Source organism: Poecilia latipinna, unplaced genomic scaffold (assembly GCF_001443285.1).
Source record: "Poecilia latipinna isolate Pla-1442-1.1 unplaced genomic scaffold, P_latipinna-1.0 Scaffold999, whole genome shotgun sequence".
Lineage (NCBI taxonomy): Eukaryota > Metazoa > Chordata > Actinopteri > Cyprinodontiformes > Poeciliidae > Poecilia > Poecilia latipinna.
Genome location: NW_015113615.1, coordinates 181,369 through 197,027, shown reverse-complemented (window position 1 = coordinate 197,027; position 15,659 = coordinate 181,369). Strand labels below are relative to the sequence as shown.

Here is a 15,659-nt window from a genome sequence, read left to right as displayed (position 1 = left end):
GGGGGGGGGGCAGCAGAGGCTTGTTTGGATTTAAAGTGATAAGAGGCCATAAAACTGCTAATTCTGAAAAGAGCTCAAAATAGATAGACCAGTTCTATCTGAAATCTCATTATTGAGGAATTAGTTTGTGCAAAAAATGTCACGAACATGTTTTTGTAGACCCTGATTTGTTCAAGGAAACATAATGGATCAGAATTAAATGTTTTCTGTGGCTACAAGTTGTCAAAGTTGAGGTCTACCGCTCAGACTGAGGTTGTGGTTGTGGCTCGCTGGCTGTGTTTGCAGCTGCTGACTAGATGTGAAACCAACTGGGTCAGACGATGTGTGGACCGGTCCTCCCCCTGTGCCTGTTGCTGTGGATCCTAAGAGCAACACAAGGTATGTTTCACCTCCAGGAGGGTTTTTACACAGACTGCTGCTGGTTTTATGAGAACATCAAAACATAAAGTTTCACTCACAGTGCAGCACGCAGCAGTTTTCTGTGCAAATGCTTTATATATGTTTCCTTCTAGGTTTACCTCTGGTGCTCTCCAAATTTTTCTTTGGCTGTTTTAGGGCTGCAGCTAACGATTATTTCAGTTAAAGATGAATCTATCAATTATTTTTGACAATTTATTGATTAATCAGCTAAAAAAAATTGGCACATTTTGCTGATTTTTCAGTTAAGTGTTTTTTTATACCATCTGACATGTTATAAAAACTAAAAGATGCAAATAGACTAATATTTGAATTCCTTTTATTAAAGCGGTCTAAATTGCAATAATGGCAATTCTTTCAGTGAACGCTTGATCATTTGTAGCAAAGGATGCATTTGCAACAAAAAAATACTTTATCGCTGCTAAAGTATCTGTGAAAAGTTCAGCTCTTTAAATCAGTGTAGAGCTGATCTGGGATTATTTTTGGATTAACTTGGATATCAAAATGTGCTAAAATTCCAGATCTTTTTTGTAGAATTTGAACCAGGTGAAGCTAAAATTTTACCACCAGAGGACCTTTCAACATAGATTAACAATCTCTATGTCTCACATTTGATCTTAAAAGAAAATGGAATCAAGGAAAGTTAGAACAAAAAGACAAAAAAAAGAGCTGTATGTTCCATTTGGATAATATTTGATATTTTGTGTAAATGATAAAGTAAAGAAAAATAAAGAAAATCTCCAAATCTGATCAATCTCAGGTTCATCGTTTGACGTTGGGAGCAAATTTAGATCCAAATGATCAAATGTCATTTTAAAATTAGAGAAGAACTTCAAAAGACCTTCAGAAATCCTTGACAGCTTTTAATCACTTAGATTACAAGTACTATTTGGATGGAAAATAAGGAAGGGTTAGGTTGCAGTTTCACTTTTTTTAATCCAAATTTCTAATATAAGTACATTTCTAATTCATTGCATCTATGTAGCAGCCTCGTAAACCTCTGTTTCTTGACATCCAGACATTTTCTCACAGCTTCTGCCTCTCTGCGTGTCTGACAGCTGCTAAGATCACAGCTTCCGCCAATCTGAAGGCAGAGGTGGGTGATCCCGCCCACCTTCACTGCAACATCACCATCGAGAAGGGGGAAACCTTGCACCAGGTGCGCTGGCACGACCCTCACTCCAACATGATCCTGGCGTATACGACGCGCCCGGCGATCCATGTCGTCCACCAGGACGCCAACCTGAAGGTGACGGTGGCGCGCACGGAGTCCAGCTACATCACCATCAAGAAGGTGCGGCCGGACGACGAGGGCTGCTTCCACTGCTTTTTCGACGTGTACCCCTCTGGGAAGCAGCAAGGCACCATCTGTATCACCATCACCGGTGGGTGCAGGGAAGACCTCCGCTTCTCTTCCACTTCTCACATGCTTTTAATGTACTTTGTTTTTCAACTCTCGTTATCTCAGGGATAATGTCGGGCCATGTAACTTTTTTGATTAGAGTCATTGGGTTTGTTTTGCTCAGGAAGCTGTAGGATCAGTTTTAAACTCCCAGATCAGCAGAAGTAAAAGCCCACCCACACAGATAACCGCATGCAAATGTGCTGCTGCTAATTGGCAATTCCTAAATGGAAAACCTGCACACTGCTTTTCTTCTTTACAACAGGAGGTAGAGTCCAGCTGGAGGGGAACAGGACGGCCATACGCAGGCTGCCGGTCACCCTGTCCTGCTCGTACCCCCTCGTCAAACGGGTCGGCCAGGCTCTGTGGAGGAAGACGACCGAGCAGGGCGACACCACCACGGTCGCCTCGTACGCCAAGATTGGCTCTTACATGGGGGAGCAGTTCAATGGCCGGGTCAGGCTGAGCCCCACGCTGGGGGAGACCAGGCTGACCATCGAGGAGGTCCAAACGGAGGATGAGGCATGCTACACCTGCGAGTTCCACACCTACCCGGACGGAACCAGGAAGGCCGTCGCCTGCCTCCACGTCTACGGTGAGACTTGCGCGGTTTTCAGGCTTTCAGAAGAAGCGCAAATTTATTTTTCTGCTGAAAGTTTGGATTTTCTTAGAAAGCATCAGCTTTCAGAAAGCACTTACTGCGGCTCATAAAAAGGCAGAAATGATAAAGACACTCAGGAATGTATAGTAAATGTTTGATTTAGATTTCTGAAAGGTAAAAACTTGAATTAAAGTTATGCAAACATTTAGTTGAAATATTGGCCTTATATTGAATTTCAACACGATTTAAGCAACTTTTGTAGGAATGCTGGAGCAACATCTTCACTTCCTTTGAACTTCTAACATTTTGTGAAGTTAAAATAAAAAAACTGTGATGCCTTTTGTAGGAAATGACAAGCAAATGTTGAAAAAAAATCATTTAATAGTAAATTAGAACAGTCCACCTGTGCGTAATTGTAGAAGAAGGTGCTCTGGTAAGACGCATCTGCAACGCATTAATTCAAGTGAATGCAGGTCTTTACTGGTGAAACATGTTGAACCGAGTAGCTCTGTAATTTTTTACTCACTATTGTGCTCCTTCTGTTGATCCGTCACATAAAATCCCAGTAAGGTTTACGGTCGTGGAAAAGTTCAAGTTGCTCGAACACTTTTACAAATTGCTGCGTCTCAGATTTTTTTATGTCACGTTGGCTCAATAAAATCTGAGCCTTGTTAGTGTTATCTGCAGATCTGGCATCTGTTGCCCTCTCTGATAGTTAAAGTAATTATTACTAAATGAGAACAAGCTTCAGTTTGCTCTTTAAATGGTGTGTAAATCTATTAAGAAATAAACCCTATCAAGAGTAACTGTGGCCTGGGAGGCAAGAGAAGCGTTGTTGTGAAAGCTCATTGAGCAGTCTGCAAAAAAACACAAGTCAGAAATGTTTGAAAGCAGAAAATCAGCACATTTTTCCCTTCATATTTCTGCATCTTAATGTAAAACAAACTGCAGGAATGAGATGAATTCTGCTGGAAACTTCCTCCAACACCACTAACTTGTTAACCTGCTCCCTCCATACCCCTTTAAAATCACGCTCTTTGTGCGATATTCAAGTTTTTTCTGTCCCCATGAGGGCCACACGCACACTATACGCTCAGAACAAATCTGTGAACAACTCAGGAAAAGGAAGTTCTCAGCATAAACACACTGAGGTCGGTCATTAAACTACTGTTCTGAACTGCCTTGGAGATGGATTTCACTTTTCCAACGCAGCACTTTGACCTCCTCCTCTTTTTATTTCCCATGAGTGTAATCGAGTTCAGACGTCAGTGGCAAGACTTCCAGGGGCGTGAGGAGCTGCTCACTTTCCCCTGGGAGGTTGTTTTTATGGTGAAAAGGAAGGAAGGAAGGAAGGAAGGAAGGGAGAGGAAGGTGTCACAGAGGGTGAAAGGAGTGAGTAATTTGGAAAGCAACCCACGAGGGATGAGTGGCTCACTGTGCCTCTCCAAACAAAGCCTCTGTGTTGGTGTGTGTTTGTCCTGCTTTGCTCCAGACGCACAAACAGTCACTAAAAGCCGCTACACTAACATTTGTCTCCGTTTTGCAGACCCTCCAGACAATTCCATGTTGTCTTTGTCTGGAGGGATTGATGCTGATATTCTGTCTCTCTCTGCATCACAACACATCACATAAAAATCTAGTTAGAATCAAGTTACAGAGCTGTAAAAATGAACCCTCTGACGTGCTCTCCCATTTCTACCCCCAGTTTTACCCAAGCCGGAGGTGACCTACTTGACGTCGCCCTCGGGAGTCACGGAGGCAAACTGCACCGCCCAGTCGAGGCCTCCATCCACCATCCTGTGGGACACTACCGTCAATTCTGTCACCCTGGGTCCACCCGTGATGTCGGTGAACAGTCAGGGCGACGGCACCACGACAGTGACGAGCACGCTGCGCTTCAGGTCCGCGCTCAGGACCGTGAAATGCGTCGTGCAGCACCAGGGTTTGGAGAAAGCCCTCACGCTGGTCCTCAAAGCAGACGGTGAGCAGTTTATGCGGCGATGCATGTTTGTTGGTCCCAGACATGACTGTCGCCGCTTCCCGATCTGTGGCTCCGAGGTGCAGAGATTAGAGGTTTTCTATTTTAGTCGGGGTGTAATTATGGATACTTTGGTGGTGGGATCCTGCATCCCGTAACGTCTCAGGAAGGTTTATTTTCTCAAACCGCATGACTTTGACATGTTTAGTCCAGACATCATCCAGCGCCTTGAAAATGAAAAAGTATTCACCCCCCTTTGACTTTTTCACATCCCCTCTCTTAAGAACCAAAACTTCAGATTTATTTTTGAACAAAAATAAGTGCACCAGCAGCAAGTTATATTCAAACTAATGTAAGAAAGAATAAGAAACTTTATAGTAAGTAAGAAAATAAAAGTATTTTGATGTGCTATTTCAATTGAAATAGCACATTCAGCTCAAAGAAAATGTGCAGTGGAGTAGGATCATTTTTAAAAAATGTACAAAATGTGTATTTATCCATGAAAAACTGCTGATTTACTAGAAATAAAATGACAGCAGAGATGTTAACACTGTTTTTTTGATTGAGATTCTAAGTTTTATTGTTGCCGGGAGGAAGGATCTGCGATAACGCTCATTTGTGTACCCAGAATGCAGCATTTTATTGGGATTTTCTACAATACACCAATACAGAATCGGAAAGCTGTACACCACTCTTAACATTTTTTTCACAAATTTACATCAGAACAATGTGCTTCATTTCTATGTTTCCCACTTAGTCAATACTTTGTAGAACCGCCATCTTGCTTCAGTTGCAGCTGCAGGTCTTTTGCTTATCTATCTAAATGATCATTTTTCTACCCATTCTTTTTTACAAAACTGCTTAAAATATGTTTTTTTTTTCCTCAGGTCTCTCAGATGATGAGATTTTGACTGATGTAGTGAGTTCACCCAACGTTGTCCTCATCTCTGTGTGTGTGGCTGCAACTGTCGTCATCCTGGGTCTGTGTGTGTTTTTCTGCAAGCGCTTCGTATGTATTAACGGTAAGTCTGAAGTCCGCTCCACCACATTTCCTTCTGTCAACACTTCAGAGAGCCTCTGTTTGTGGCAGCGGGATGGCACAGGCTCGTTTCCCAGAAAGTGAAGCTGGTAATCAAAAGTTAATTAGAAGTTCGTCTCCCAGCTTATGTGAAAGGGAATTTTTGTCATAGTGAGAGCCGGTTTCAGTTTTTCTGCAGCTGGGGAGAAGAAATGTGGGTCTAAAAATAAAAAAGTTGGAGCGATTCCCTCGTGGTCCGCCAGACGTTTGTTCTGGGAAGCTCTCACAGGTGTTTCAGTAACTTTAGAAAACCAGTTAAAATGTGAAGTGAAGCATTTTTAAACACATTCACACATTTTTTTTCAGCCACAAGTATTTCTGGGTGTATGCCGTTGGGGAGGAAACGCTCAGCAGATATCCAGAGCATTGTTTCTCTTGCGGCCTGCTGCGGAGGCCAAGTTTTGAGTGGCTGTCATTGTGTGCAGCTGTGATGAAGCGTTCCCATGTCTGCTGGTTGCATAAGCAGAAAACAGTCGGGTGTTTTATGGGCCTGAAGGATTACAGTAGCCCAATCAGGGTTCGTCTCATTAGACCCATTTATCTGTAAGTCACTGTTTTAGTTTGATATGGTTTATTTTAATAATGAACAACATCTTTGAGGTCGGACCAAGTTTTAAAGCCACAGATGTTTTGGCAGGGATTAGATTCCTTATTTCCTCTAAACATAAAAGCGACCTTCACCTCTGACTAGTTCAAAGCATTCCAGTGCAGTTTGGAAAAGGAAAAGATCAAGTAAAAATATGTATTTTCAGACCAGATTCTGCATCTCATCCTGGCCTTTGACTGCTCATTTACATCCATCTAAAAGTTGTCTTTCTTTCCTCCTTCTTGTCTTGTTTATCTTCCTTTGTTTTCCTACCTCCTTTCATTGGAACATTTTTTATTTTTGTTAGATCCACAAACCCTTGAACAATCCCCTCTGAAAGCTGTTAGAATTGCTTATTTTGATAGTTAAATTTAAAATATAAGTTCTTGTCTTTTCAGCCAAGGATCATGAGTTGTTGTCTTTTAAAGCTTGGCGGTTTGATGGTATCTAAATTGTGCTGAATTTGTTGGAAAAAAAAACCAGTTTGGCACAAATATTGTACCATGAAATTATAAAGAAACATTAACAGGGGACAGAAGGTCACTTTGCAGCTATCTCCCACCTTCACATGTCAGCGTCACTCCTTTCACTGGCAGCAACACCTTTTTCCTCTTGGTTTGTTAAACTGCGTGGTGCCAGGCTAATGTCGCCCTTGAACCGGTTCTCTTACCATAAATCCTCCCGCGCACAGGGAGGGAAAAACAAAGTAGGAACCAGAGCGTTGAAAGAAAAATAAAGTGACAAGGTCTTTCTTATTATTCTTGGTCGAATAATAAACGAAGGCGTTGATCAAGGTTTGTTTTTTACATCGCTGATTACTCATATCAGGAGAAAGAAGGCAGGACTTACTGAAAATTCTGACTTTTTTAAAAGGTGGGACTGCTACTGTGAAAAGCCATTGCTTTCATTCTTCCTAATCATGTTATTCATAACTTTCTCCACTGAGTTACAGATAAGTGTCTGCAGACACAATCGTATCTGACGTGCATTTTCCCCCCCCCCACGTATGATTTGTTGAGTTGAAACGATCTGAAATGAAAATATTTTTACTCAACTCTTTCCACATAAATTGACATTTTCCTATTGACTCAACTACGCCTGCTCTGAGCAGAATGACAAGTGGTTGCGCTGATTGTCTGAAGCTAACGGCCTGAAGAAAAGGACCTCTTTCAGTCTACAGGGGGCTTGGATTAAAGGACCACTGACATGCCTGTAGTTGAAAGCATGCCCAGTCTGACAACAAGGCGTCCTCTCAGCTTGGACGGGAAAAGACGCAGCATCGTCTGTGTTTCTCAGTCCTCGTCTCGGCTGAAACATGCCGGACAAGAACACGGTCTGTTACTGTGATGTGATTCAGATGGTTGTTCTGGGGAAATGACAGCTCCTGCCTGTATCTGAAGTGAGCTATAAATGCATGGTCACATTCTTTACGACTTTCGTTTTTACGTCACACACCAAGTGAGGACTTGTGGAGATCATTTCATAATTTGCCTTTCATGGAATGTATTTATGAATGAAACTTCAGGAGTGTTTTTCTTGAGAATGGGATATAATGTAGTCCAAACCCTTTTTTTTAAATTTTGCTTAATTTTAATAGTTCATTCCTTTTTACATCTCCCGCTTTCTTGGTTACAATCTTTTTTCCCTCTGTACTTTTTTATGGCATTTTTCTATTGTATCATACTTTTTTTTTGTAAGTTTCTTCGCCTCCTTGGTTCTCTCCTTTATCCCCTCTGTCCTTGTCTCCTTTTGCCAACACACACTTCCTTGCGGCCTTGCTCCCATGCCTTTTATGTCCTTGCACCAACGCCTCCTACTATGCGTCCTTGCACCACTACGTCCTTCTTTGCCTTCCTTGTCTCCTTCAGTCAGTACCTCCCCTCAGTGCATTTCTGGATCTACACTCAACCAAACCAAAGGAGCATGGGAAGAAAAACTGCACATTCAACTAGTCTCAAATTCAGAACTTCTTAAAAACACTGATTGATCCTTCTTTGTACTAAAGGCCACAGGCTAACGGTGCAGGAGGTATTGTCTTGACAGCCGTTAGGTCCTCTTATTCCAACTGAGCATCATTTAAGTCATAAATCTTCTCCTGATTTATGTAGCAGGATGTGAGTGTGTCACAAAGCTCAAACCACATCAGTCGTGGTTTCTTGAGAATGACGAGTTCATTGGCCTCTACAGACTCCAGATCCCAACCCAACAAAGCTCTTGTGTGACAAGAGACTTGAACGATACAAGTTGACAAATTGCAGTATCTGCATAGTGATCACTCCATAGGTGCCAACATCTTTGTGAAGAATGTGTCTGACACCATGTTGAGTCCATGTCACAATGAATTAAAGGAGTTGTGAAGGGAACAGGATGTTGAATTTGGTTCTAAAAAGGTGTTTTTAATCAAGTAACTGATGGCTTTTGTTATTTTTGGTATTTATTCACTTTATTTTTTTGAAATTCCGACTGACGCGTGTCGGTTTTTGTCACGGCGGTTTAATTTAACGTAGCGAAACACAGGTAAAGCAGTCACAGCTGGCTTGGCGGGTATTTCTGGTTTGGATCTGGTTTTCTTCCACATGGAGAAAGAAATCCACACTTCCTTGCTGCATTTTCTAAGTATGAATCTCTTCACATGTTGCAGCAGTCTGAAGTAAAACAGCATGTTAAAACCTCTGAGCTGCAGAGAAACCCACGGTGGACCTTTTTATAGAGCTGTGATGTCTGCGGGTGAGGTCGAACCACAGACAAGCCTCAGACCAGCCTCTGATTCTGGGTATTACTTAGTCCTGAGCTTGTTCCAGTAAAAACCTGCTGGATCTATTTGTGACCATGTTTCCCTAATTCTTGGTGTGCCCCGCCACAGAAAAAGGAAGTTGACCTTGGACAAGGATGGCAAGATTTTACACAAAAAGCTTATCTACTGCTGCAGAGGGAGTGGTGCCACATCCTGCTTGGATCTCAAAATAAAAATAAAAATTCCTCTGCCCTTGAATCAGGAGAGCAGCTTCTCTGAGATTAGATGAAGGGAAACATCCTGACATGCCGATGGCGACACCTGCTGGTGAGGTCATTGAAGTGCATTGATTCAGTTTTTACAAGGTAATCTGTTTGCTCTTAATGAGCTTTAAAATTATGCTGATTCACTTCAGGACGCTGACTCAGGAGGTGTTGCAGCCATTTCTTTGTGACTCAGGAACATGATCAGTGTGAAATTCTGCCTCCTTTAGATGCTTGTGGGTGTTGGATGTGTCCAAACACGATTCTTCCTGTTGCACTCATGAGGAGGAGTTGAAGGAAATAAATGCAACCTTTTGCTTTGACTCTGTGGCACATTTATATCAGGAACTTTAATCACCACCCTGTTGTGCTGCGTCTTTAAAATTAGATCAGAAACTCCTCATTTCGGATGATTTACTATGACAACACTGAGTGATGAACAAAGGAGTTACAACAAATTTAGCTCCCTGCTGCTCTGTAATCACTATGTCAGATTGCACAACACTGGTTCAAAGTTAAATCCACCAACAATGATTTCATGGACGCCATAAAATTCCACGAACTGTCAAAGGAAGCTGTTGTGGCCGACATATTTCTTCTGAGTCATAGGATTCTGTGGTTTGTGGTAAAATAATCAACCCACTGTGTGTGTATTTACTGTTTTACTGTTACATCCAAGTGTAAAGTATTTATTTAACGTGTGGTTTTTACTTTAAAGCTATCTCACATATCAGATAGAGAGAAAATTGTTTTGGTTTATGTAGCACAGTAAACATAGCAGTTGCATCCATTTTTAATTGACCAGAGGGTTTTACATAGACGGGTGTGAAGCAATGAAAGCATTCAAACTCAATAAGTACCTTGAAAATTAAAATAGCTCAAAAGAGTTGATGACCTGCTACTAAAATTAAAGGCAAGTGATACAAACTGGTTTTAAACAGGCAAAGGAAGTTTGTTTCATAGTTGATGACCACAACCCCAAAAAAGACTTTTAAAGTCTGGCAGCTTCATTTTTCCTCGATTCCAAGTCAAATATCAAGTCTTTGAGAACCAATGCTGTCCACTCTGTTGCCAACTGCTGCACTGAATTTTGAAGAGTATTTGGAAACCATGTTCTAAATCTTCATGTAGATCCCTTAAACCTAAATTGAAATGCTCTCCGAGGTGCATTGTGAAATAAAACTCAGAATGAGGCGCGGCCTGGTGAGTAAAGAGGAGAGAATGTTGATTAGGAAGGAACAGGAAGGGCTTTTACTTTGATAAACACAGCTCTGTTTGAGTTAACCAACATAAGAGAGAGAAAATATTTGAGGTAAGATTATTTTGTTTGAAGTTCGCCGGACAGCTGTGGCTAAAGCGTATAGTAGCAGCCTTACAACTGGAAGGTTGTAGATTTGATTCCTCCTGTCACATGTTATCTCTACTGCGGATTACATGATTCATATTGGTGTTACTCAGATTATGAGTTTAAGTCCGATCTGAAAATTGAGTCATCACAATTGGAGTAATAACTAGTGTGTGGATCTCAGGGTTGTAGTTGGAGATTGTCAAGCATTTTGCAGGTTTTCACCACATCTCTAACAATTCCTTTTGTGCCGCAGTTCGACTTGGTTATTAGGGTTTTCCACTAGCAACAGGAATGTGGTACCAATTTTTTTTTTTTTTAAGTCTTCTAACCGTGTGTAGATTCCATGGGTTTCTGTTCCGGCTCAGGAGTTTTTTTTTTTTTTTTTTTGTATTTATCTTAGCAAGGCCTGAACAAATGCACAACTGTTTACAGATACTCACATAGGCACATATAACCTTTCTCAGCAAACCATGGAAAGAAAACTGTTAAAGGTGCTTTTTCATGAAAATGAGAATGAGATTGGACTGAAGACGAAGCTTTGAGGTCCACCAGAATTAATAGGGAACTTGTTGGACTACTTCTCGGAACCTCGGAGCTTGCAGGTATGAATGAAACTATTTAAGAACTCTACATTTAATATCAAAATATTATTTCAGAAGTGGGAGCAGGATGTTGTGGTTCACTGTGCCGTAAGAGGTCGTCGCATACAGTAACACAGGATGACCCTTATCAGAGGTTACAGAAGGCTGTTTCTGTGTAGTGCTGGGCTTCAAAGCCAGACTGACAGTTTTCACAAATACCACTTTGACTGGAACCAATCAGTCACAGAAAAGTAAAATGTTAGTTATTTTACAGAAGGCCTGAAGAGGGAGGTCGCCAAGCTTTAAATGGACCGTAGGAGTGAGACGCAGCATGCCTGTTTGTCTCCTTTTGTTTCCGTGTAACCATGGGAGACAAAGCTTACATATGCTGTAAACTGTTTACTGCAGTACATGATAATCTTGGGTCTAATCATTTTAAATGTGCATGAATCTGAAAATCAGAGAATCCAGCTGAAATAATCAAATTTTAAAAGTGTGCGTTGACCACTGCTTATCCCGTGCTGAACATCTCTGGCCCCCTGCTGAGGTCCCAGCCTGACCAGACCTCCAGTCTGATGAGGTGCTTAACAAACCAACCCAATCATAGGCTGAGGAGGATTTTGTTGTGGCAAGATTTATTTATTTATTTTTTTAAAAAATCTTTATTTTCTGTTTCTGTCCAGACTGATTCGGCATCTGGCATCGCCGCCGTTATGCTTCAGTGGATTTCTGAGCCCGACCCAGCTGCTCAGCACCGTGCAGAGGGAGCTGCTTGTTCTGCTCCGACCAACCGGAAATGTACTGCCGGAGCAGACAAGAGCACTTCTACTGAAAGGATTATTTAATGCTACAAATGAGACGAAACTGCTGAGAAGTCGACCTTCGGTGGCCTGACAACCTTTTTACGATTTGGTTTCAGGTCATGTCGTTCCTCTTTGTCCTTTGACAAACACCCTCTGCAGCTATAAAGTGCCACACATCCAAGTCAAAACTGACGGTCTTGAATGTGATTTTTACTTCTAATGCTCTGAAATTTGTTTAACCTGTTAGTTGCACCATAAACTAGCGACGCCACTGCCCTAGTTCTTTAACAGCCCTGATTGGTTCATCCAGCGCACAGAAAAATGTTGGAAGAAAAACAGAAATATCCAACTCTGTTCTAACTTTAGCCTTGTTTCATGTTCTGACTGGATAAATATACCCTAGCTCTACTTCTGGCCATTGTCCCTCAAGCCTGGTGGCTTTTGGGACGCCAACACCACCACCGAAATGCATCTATTAGTGGCTCCTGGAGACGTACGCTGATTAGAGGAGGGCCAGTTCTGGACCTGCGAGTAACTGGAAACCCAAATGCATCCAAAGGTCTGAGGCAGGATGTGACTTTTTGTTGAACCAGGCCTTTGTGAGTCATTTTGAGCGCGGAGAGGACGGCAGCAGCTCTGTCGGTTTTCAACTCCTACATGTGGGACCAGGGGAGGGAGGGACGGGTTGTCGAGATGTAATCTGTGTGTTTCTGGGGTTAATGCCGCCCAAACGCCTCCCGAGCAGATGAACCTGTGAATCACTGTTTGTGTGTACAAGTGTGAGACAGACAGAGGGCGGATCTGTTTCCACGTGCGCGCTTGTTTTTAAAGGAAGTGTCTGTGTTTCTGTTTTGTATGTGTCTGTGAGTCACTGAGCTGAACTGCAGGGAGCAGCGTCGACATTTATGAAGTGTATATTAATCAGATTAAAGCAATAACTTTTGTAGATGTTCTGAGAAAAATAAATGTTCTCTTATTTTTTTTATTTTTTTTTTATAATTTTTATACAATGACACTTATATAGTTCTAAACATTGTGATTGTGGATGAGCTTTAAAGAATTAAAGCACTGTTGTGCAGCTGGTTTGTTACCTTTTAGTGTCTGTTACTTTTTTTTTTAAACATTGCAAATTATTGTGATTTATCTTCAGAAGTTTCCCTAATTGACTCAGAATGTTTTGTCCAAAATGTCCAACGCTCCTCTGGATCCGTTTAATTTAGCCACTTTCAGCAGATTAATTCCTTGTAGCTTTATCGTAGTTTTCGTCACATTTCTTTCTCCCCAAACAAGCGGTGAGAGTAAAATTAAAACTCCTACAGAATGAAAGTTATTAACATTTTGGTCTAATTTTAGTGGCGTGGGTTGGAAAACCACCCAGACTTGATATATGGAAGTAATGCACGTCATGATTCAGATTTTGTTTTTGTTTATTTGGTAGCAAAAAATAAATCATAGTACAAATTTCAAATTGCATATATTAATTTGTATCAGCGTATTATAAAATCTAACTTTAACTCAGCTTCAAGTTAAATAATTTACTTGGTTATAAAGAAATGTCCCCGACAAAGCATTTCTCTGTGACTTGATATGTACAGAAACTAACATGACTAAAACTAAACTTCTTAGTCAAAAGACTTGCAATGAATAAAATTTTGCTGTGAAAAGTAACTGTATTTTTTCAAGATTTTTCTCGATTTTGAGTCTTTGGATGACGTAGAGGAGAGCCTTTACTATTTCTGATAAATCTTAATATCATCTGCAAACATTTGTGGAATCCATCTCTGACTTTATTTATCTATTGTGGCTTTAGGATTGGGCGATATGGACTTAAAGTTCTATCAGGTACTACTCTGATAACGACAAAAATGACAAGAACTATTGGTTCTGTTTTAGGTAACTGTGTGGCTCTAGCCACGCTTCCGTTACAGACGTGCGTAAAACTGTGTCGATATAGGGTTAGGGTTAAAACACAATTTTTCAATTTCGCTGTTTCCATTGAATAAAATCACACGTGAATACGTTTGTTCACTTGGAAAGTCATTATAAAGCATTCTGTGTCGTGATCCCCCAACTGCTTCCTGTCTTCTTCTTCATGGTTTGCACCAATGCAATATGGCTTATTACTGCATGAAACAGGAATGCCTTACAAAAACAATCATTTGTAATTTTTTAGGACACCAGTCACAAAAATGTGATTTGGAACATTGAGCTGCACACAGGAACAGTTTTCCTGTCAAATGTTTGTTTTTCAATCCATATCAATGGCAAATATTTAATTCTGTGAATATTTTACTTTCTGCAACTATAAAGTACTGAACTTTCCAAATGCCTCACATTCAATGAAATCTTGTTTTTATGTGAAACTTTTTCAAATTTGGAAAAAGGGCAGGATCTTTCATCTTTCTGAGAATGATTTGTTTTATTGTCCAGAAGTCCAAAAAGTTTAACCATCAAACGTGCTCACATGGAGATTTCTCTTTAGTCTTATGAAAAGTAAGAAATCTGGCTGATGTAAACATTTCTTGGAGAATGTGAGCGGTTTGCTCGACTGGGGGGGGGGAACTGACACGGGAGGAATCGTTTTCACCCACAGCCCACTGGTATTCACTTTCGAATCCTCTGAAAGTCATAAGGTTATTATACCCTCAAATGAATTAAAAACATTCCCTCTTACAAATGCAAATATTTTCCTTTAAATAGCTAAAAAGGGGCAATTTTTACTCCTTCTATTAGGGGTATACGTGGAAATTGAATGAGTCACACGTGAGTCATGTTCAGTATGACACCTGCGATGTAGATACCACACTGGAAAATTTAACCCATTGGTAATTTATTTCTGACAGGATACAATGTTCGATATTTTCCTTCTTATTTAATGCTGCGAATAAAATTGAGTTCTCTATTTAAACGTTAATTGTCAAAAAAATAAGACAATTAATTGTTTTTGTCAATAAGAACACCGATTATGAACTTTACCAAATAATTCCTGCAGTTTATACTTTCGGAAACATACATGTTTTAAGTATTTTTCAGCTTTTAGTTCGAGTAATTATTTTTTAACACGTTTTTTTGGGGGGGTGAGGAGGGGGTTCGTTCCAAATGTCTCACAAAGACCAGAGAAGGGCGCAATTGTTCTTTCGTTGATAAACTGACATCTGTCATGTTCAAAGCAATAGCTTGTAGAAATTATTTTAGTTTCACTCACTTTCCTCTCTATGTAAGAGGCTTATTTCCCTATTTATAAACTCGTCAGGCTGTTAAATGGTAGTTTATCATGAACTCGATCAGTCATTACTTTCCTTAGAAGTGGAACATTGAGATTGGTAATCATAACGTGTATAGTACATATTCTGTGGAAGTTGATGACTGTCTATCACAGTGTTCAGAAAATGACTTACTTTTTAAAAAATATTAAATAGAGAAGAGGAAGCAGGCAAAGAAGAGCGGAATAGAAACCAGAAAATATGGGAAAGAAAACAGAAATCGAAATCATCAAAGAAACTCCAAAATGGCTGAACGAAGAAGGCCTGCAGATACCTGTGACATCTGCAATGATTAGAAGACAAACTATTGGGAATGTGGATGTTTCTCATATTATATCTGGCCTAAATATGGATTTATTACAATGCGTCAAAAAAAACATAATGTCATGTTGCTTTACGCTGGAGGAAATGATCTTGAAATGTTTGTTTTAGAAAGAAAATGAGCCTAAAAAAAAACAGCATCTTGTTTCCAAACCAACAGGATTGACATTATGGAGTGACCTGCCCACGTTTATGACCTTTGACCTAATGGAAAACTTGTGCTCTCCCATATAACATGCTGTTTCTGAGGCGAAACCAAGAAACTTAAAGGAATTGTGGAATAG

At 40.5% G+C, this 15,659-nt stretch overlaps 1 protein-coding gene across 1 annotated transcript in view; it reads left to right on the top strand.

Annotated features, from left to right (window-relative positions):
- Window positions 1–12,881, top strand: part of LOC106958600 (OX-2 membrane glycoprotein-like) — an 18,292-nt gene extending 5,411 nt beyond the window's left edge. The window contains exons 3-8 of the mRNA XM_015050565.1: window positions 286–378; window positions 1,476–1,802; window positions 2,085–2,414; window positions 4,126–4,401; window positions 5,286–5,420; window positions 11,672–12,881. Coding sequence (XP_014906051.1) covers window positions 321–378; window positions 1,476–1,802; window positions 2,085–2,414; window positions 4,126–4,401; window positions 5,286–5,420; window positions 11,672–11,676 — 1,131 coding nt within the window. The 5' untranslated portion in view covers window positions 286–320 and the 3' untranslated portion in view covers window positions 11,677–12,881. The remainder of the gene's footprint in view (window positions 1–285; window positions 379–1,475; window positions 1,803–2,084; window positions 2,415–4,125; window positions 4,402–5,285; window positions 5,421–11,671) is intronic.
- Window positions 12,882–15,659: the final 2,778 nt, after the last annotated feature.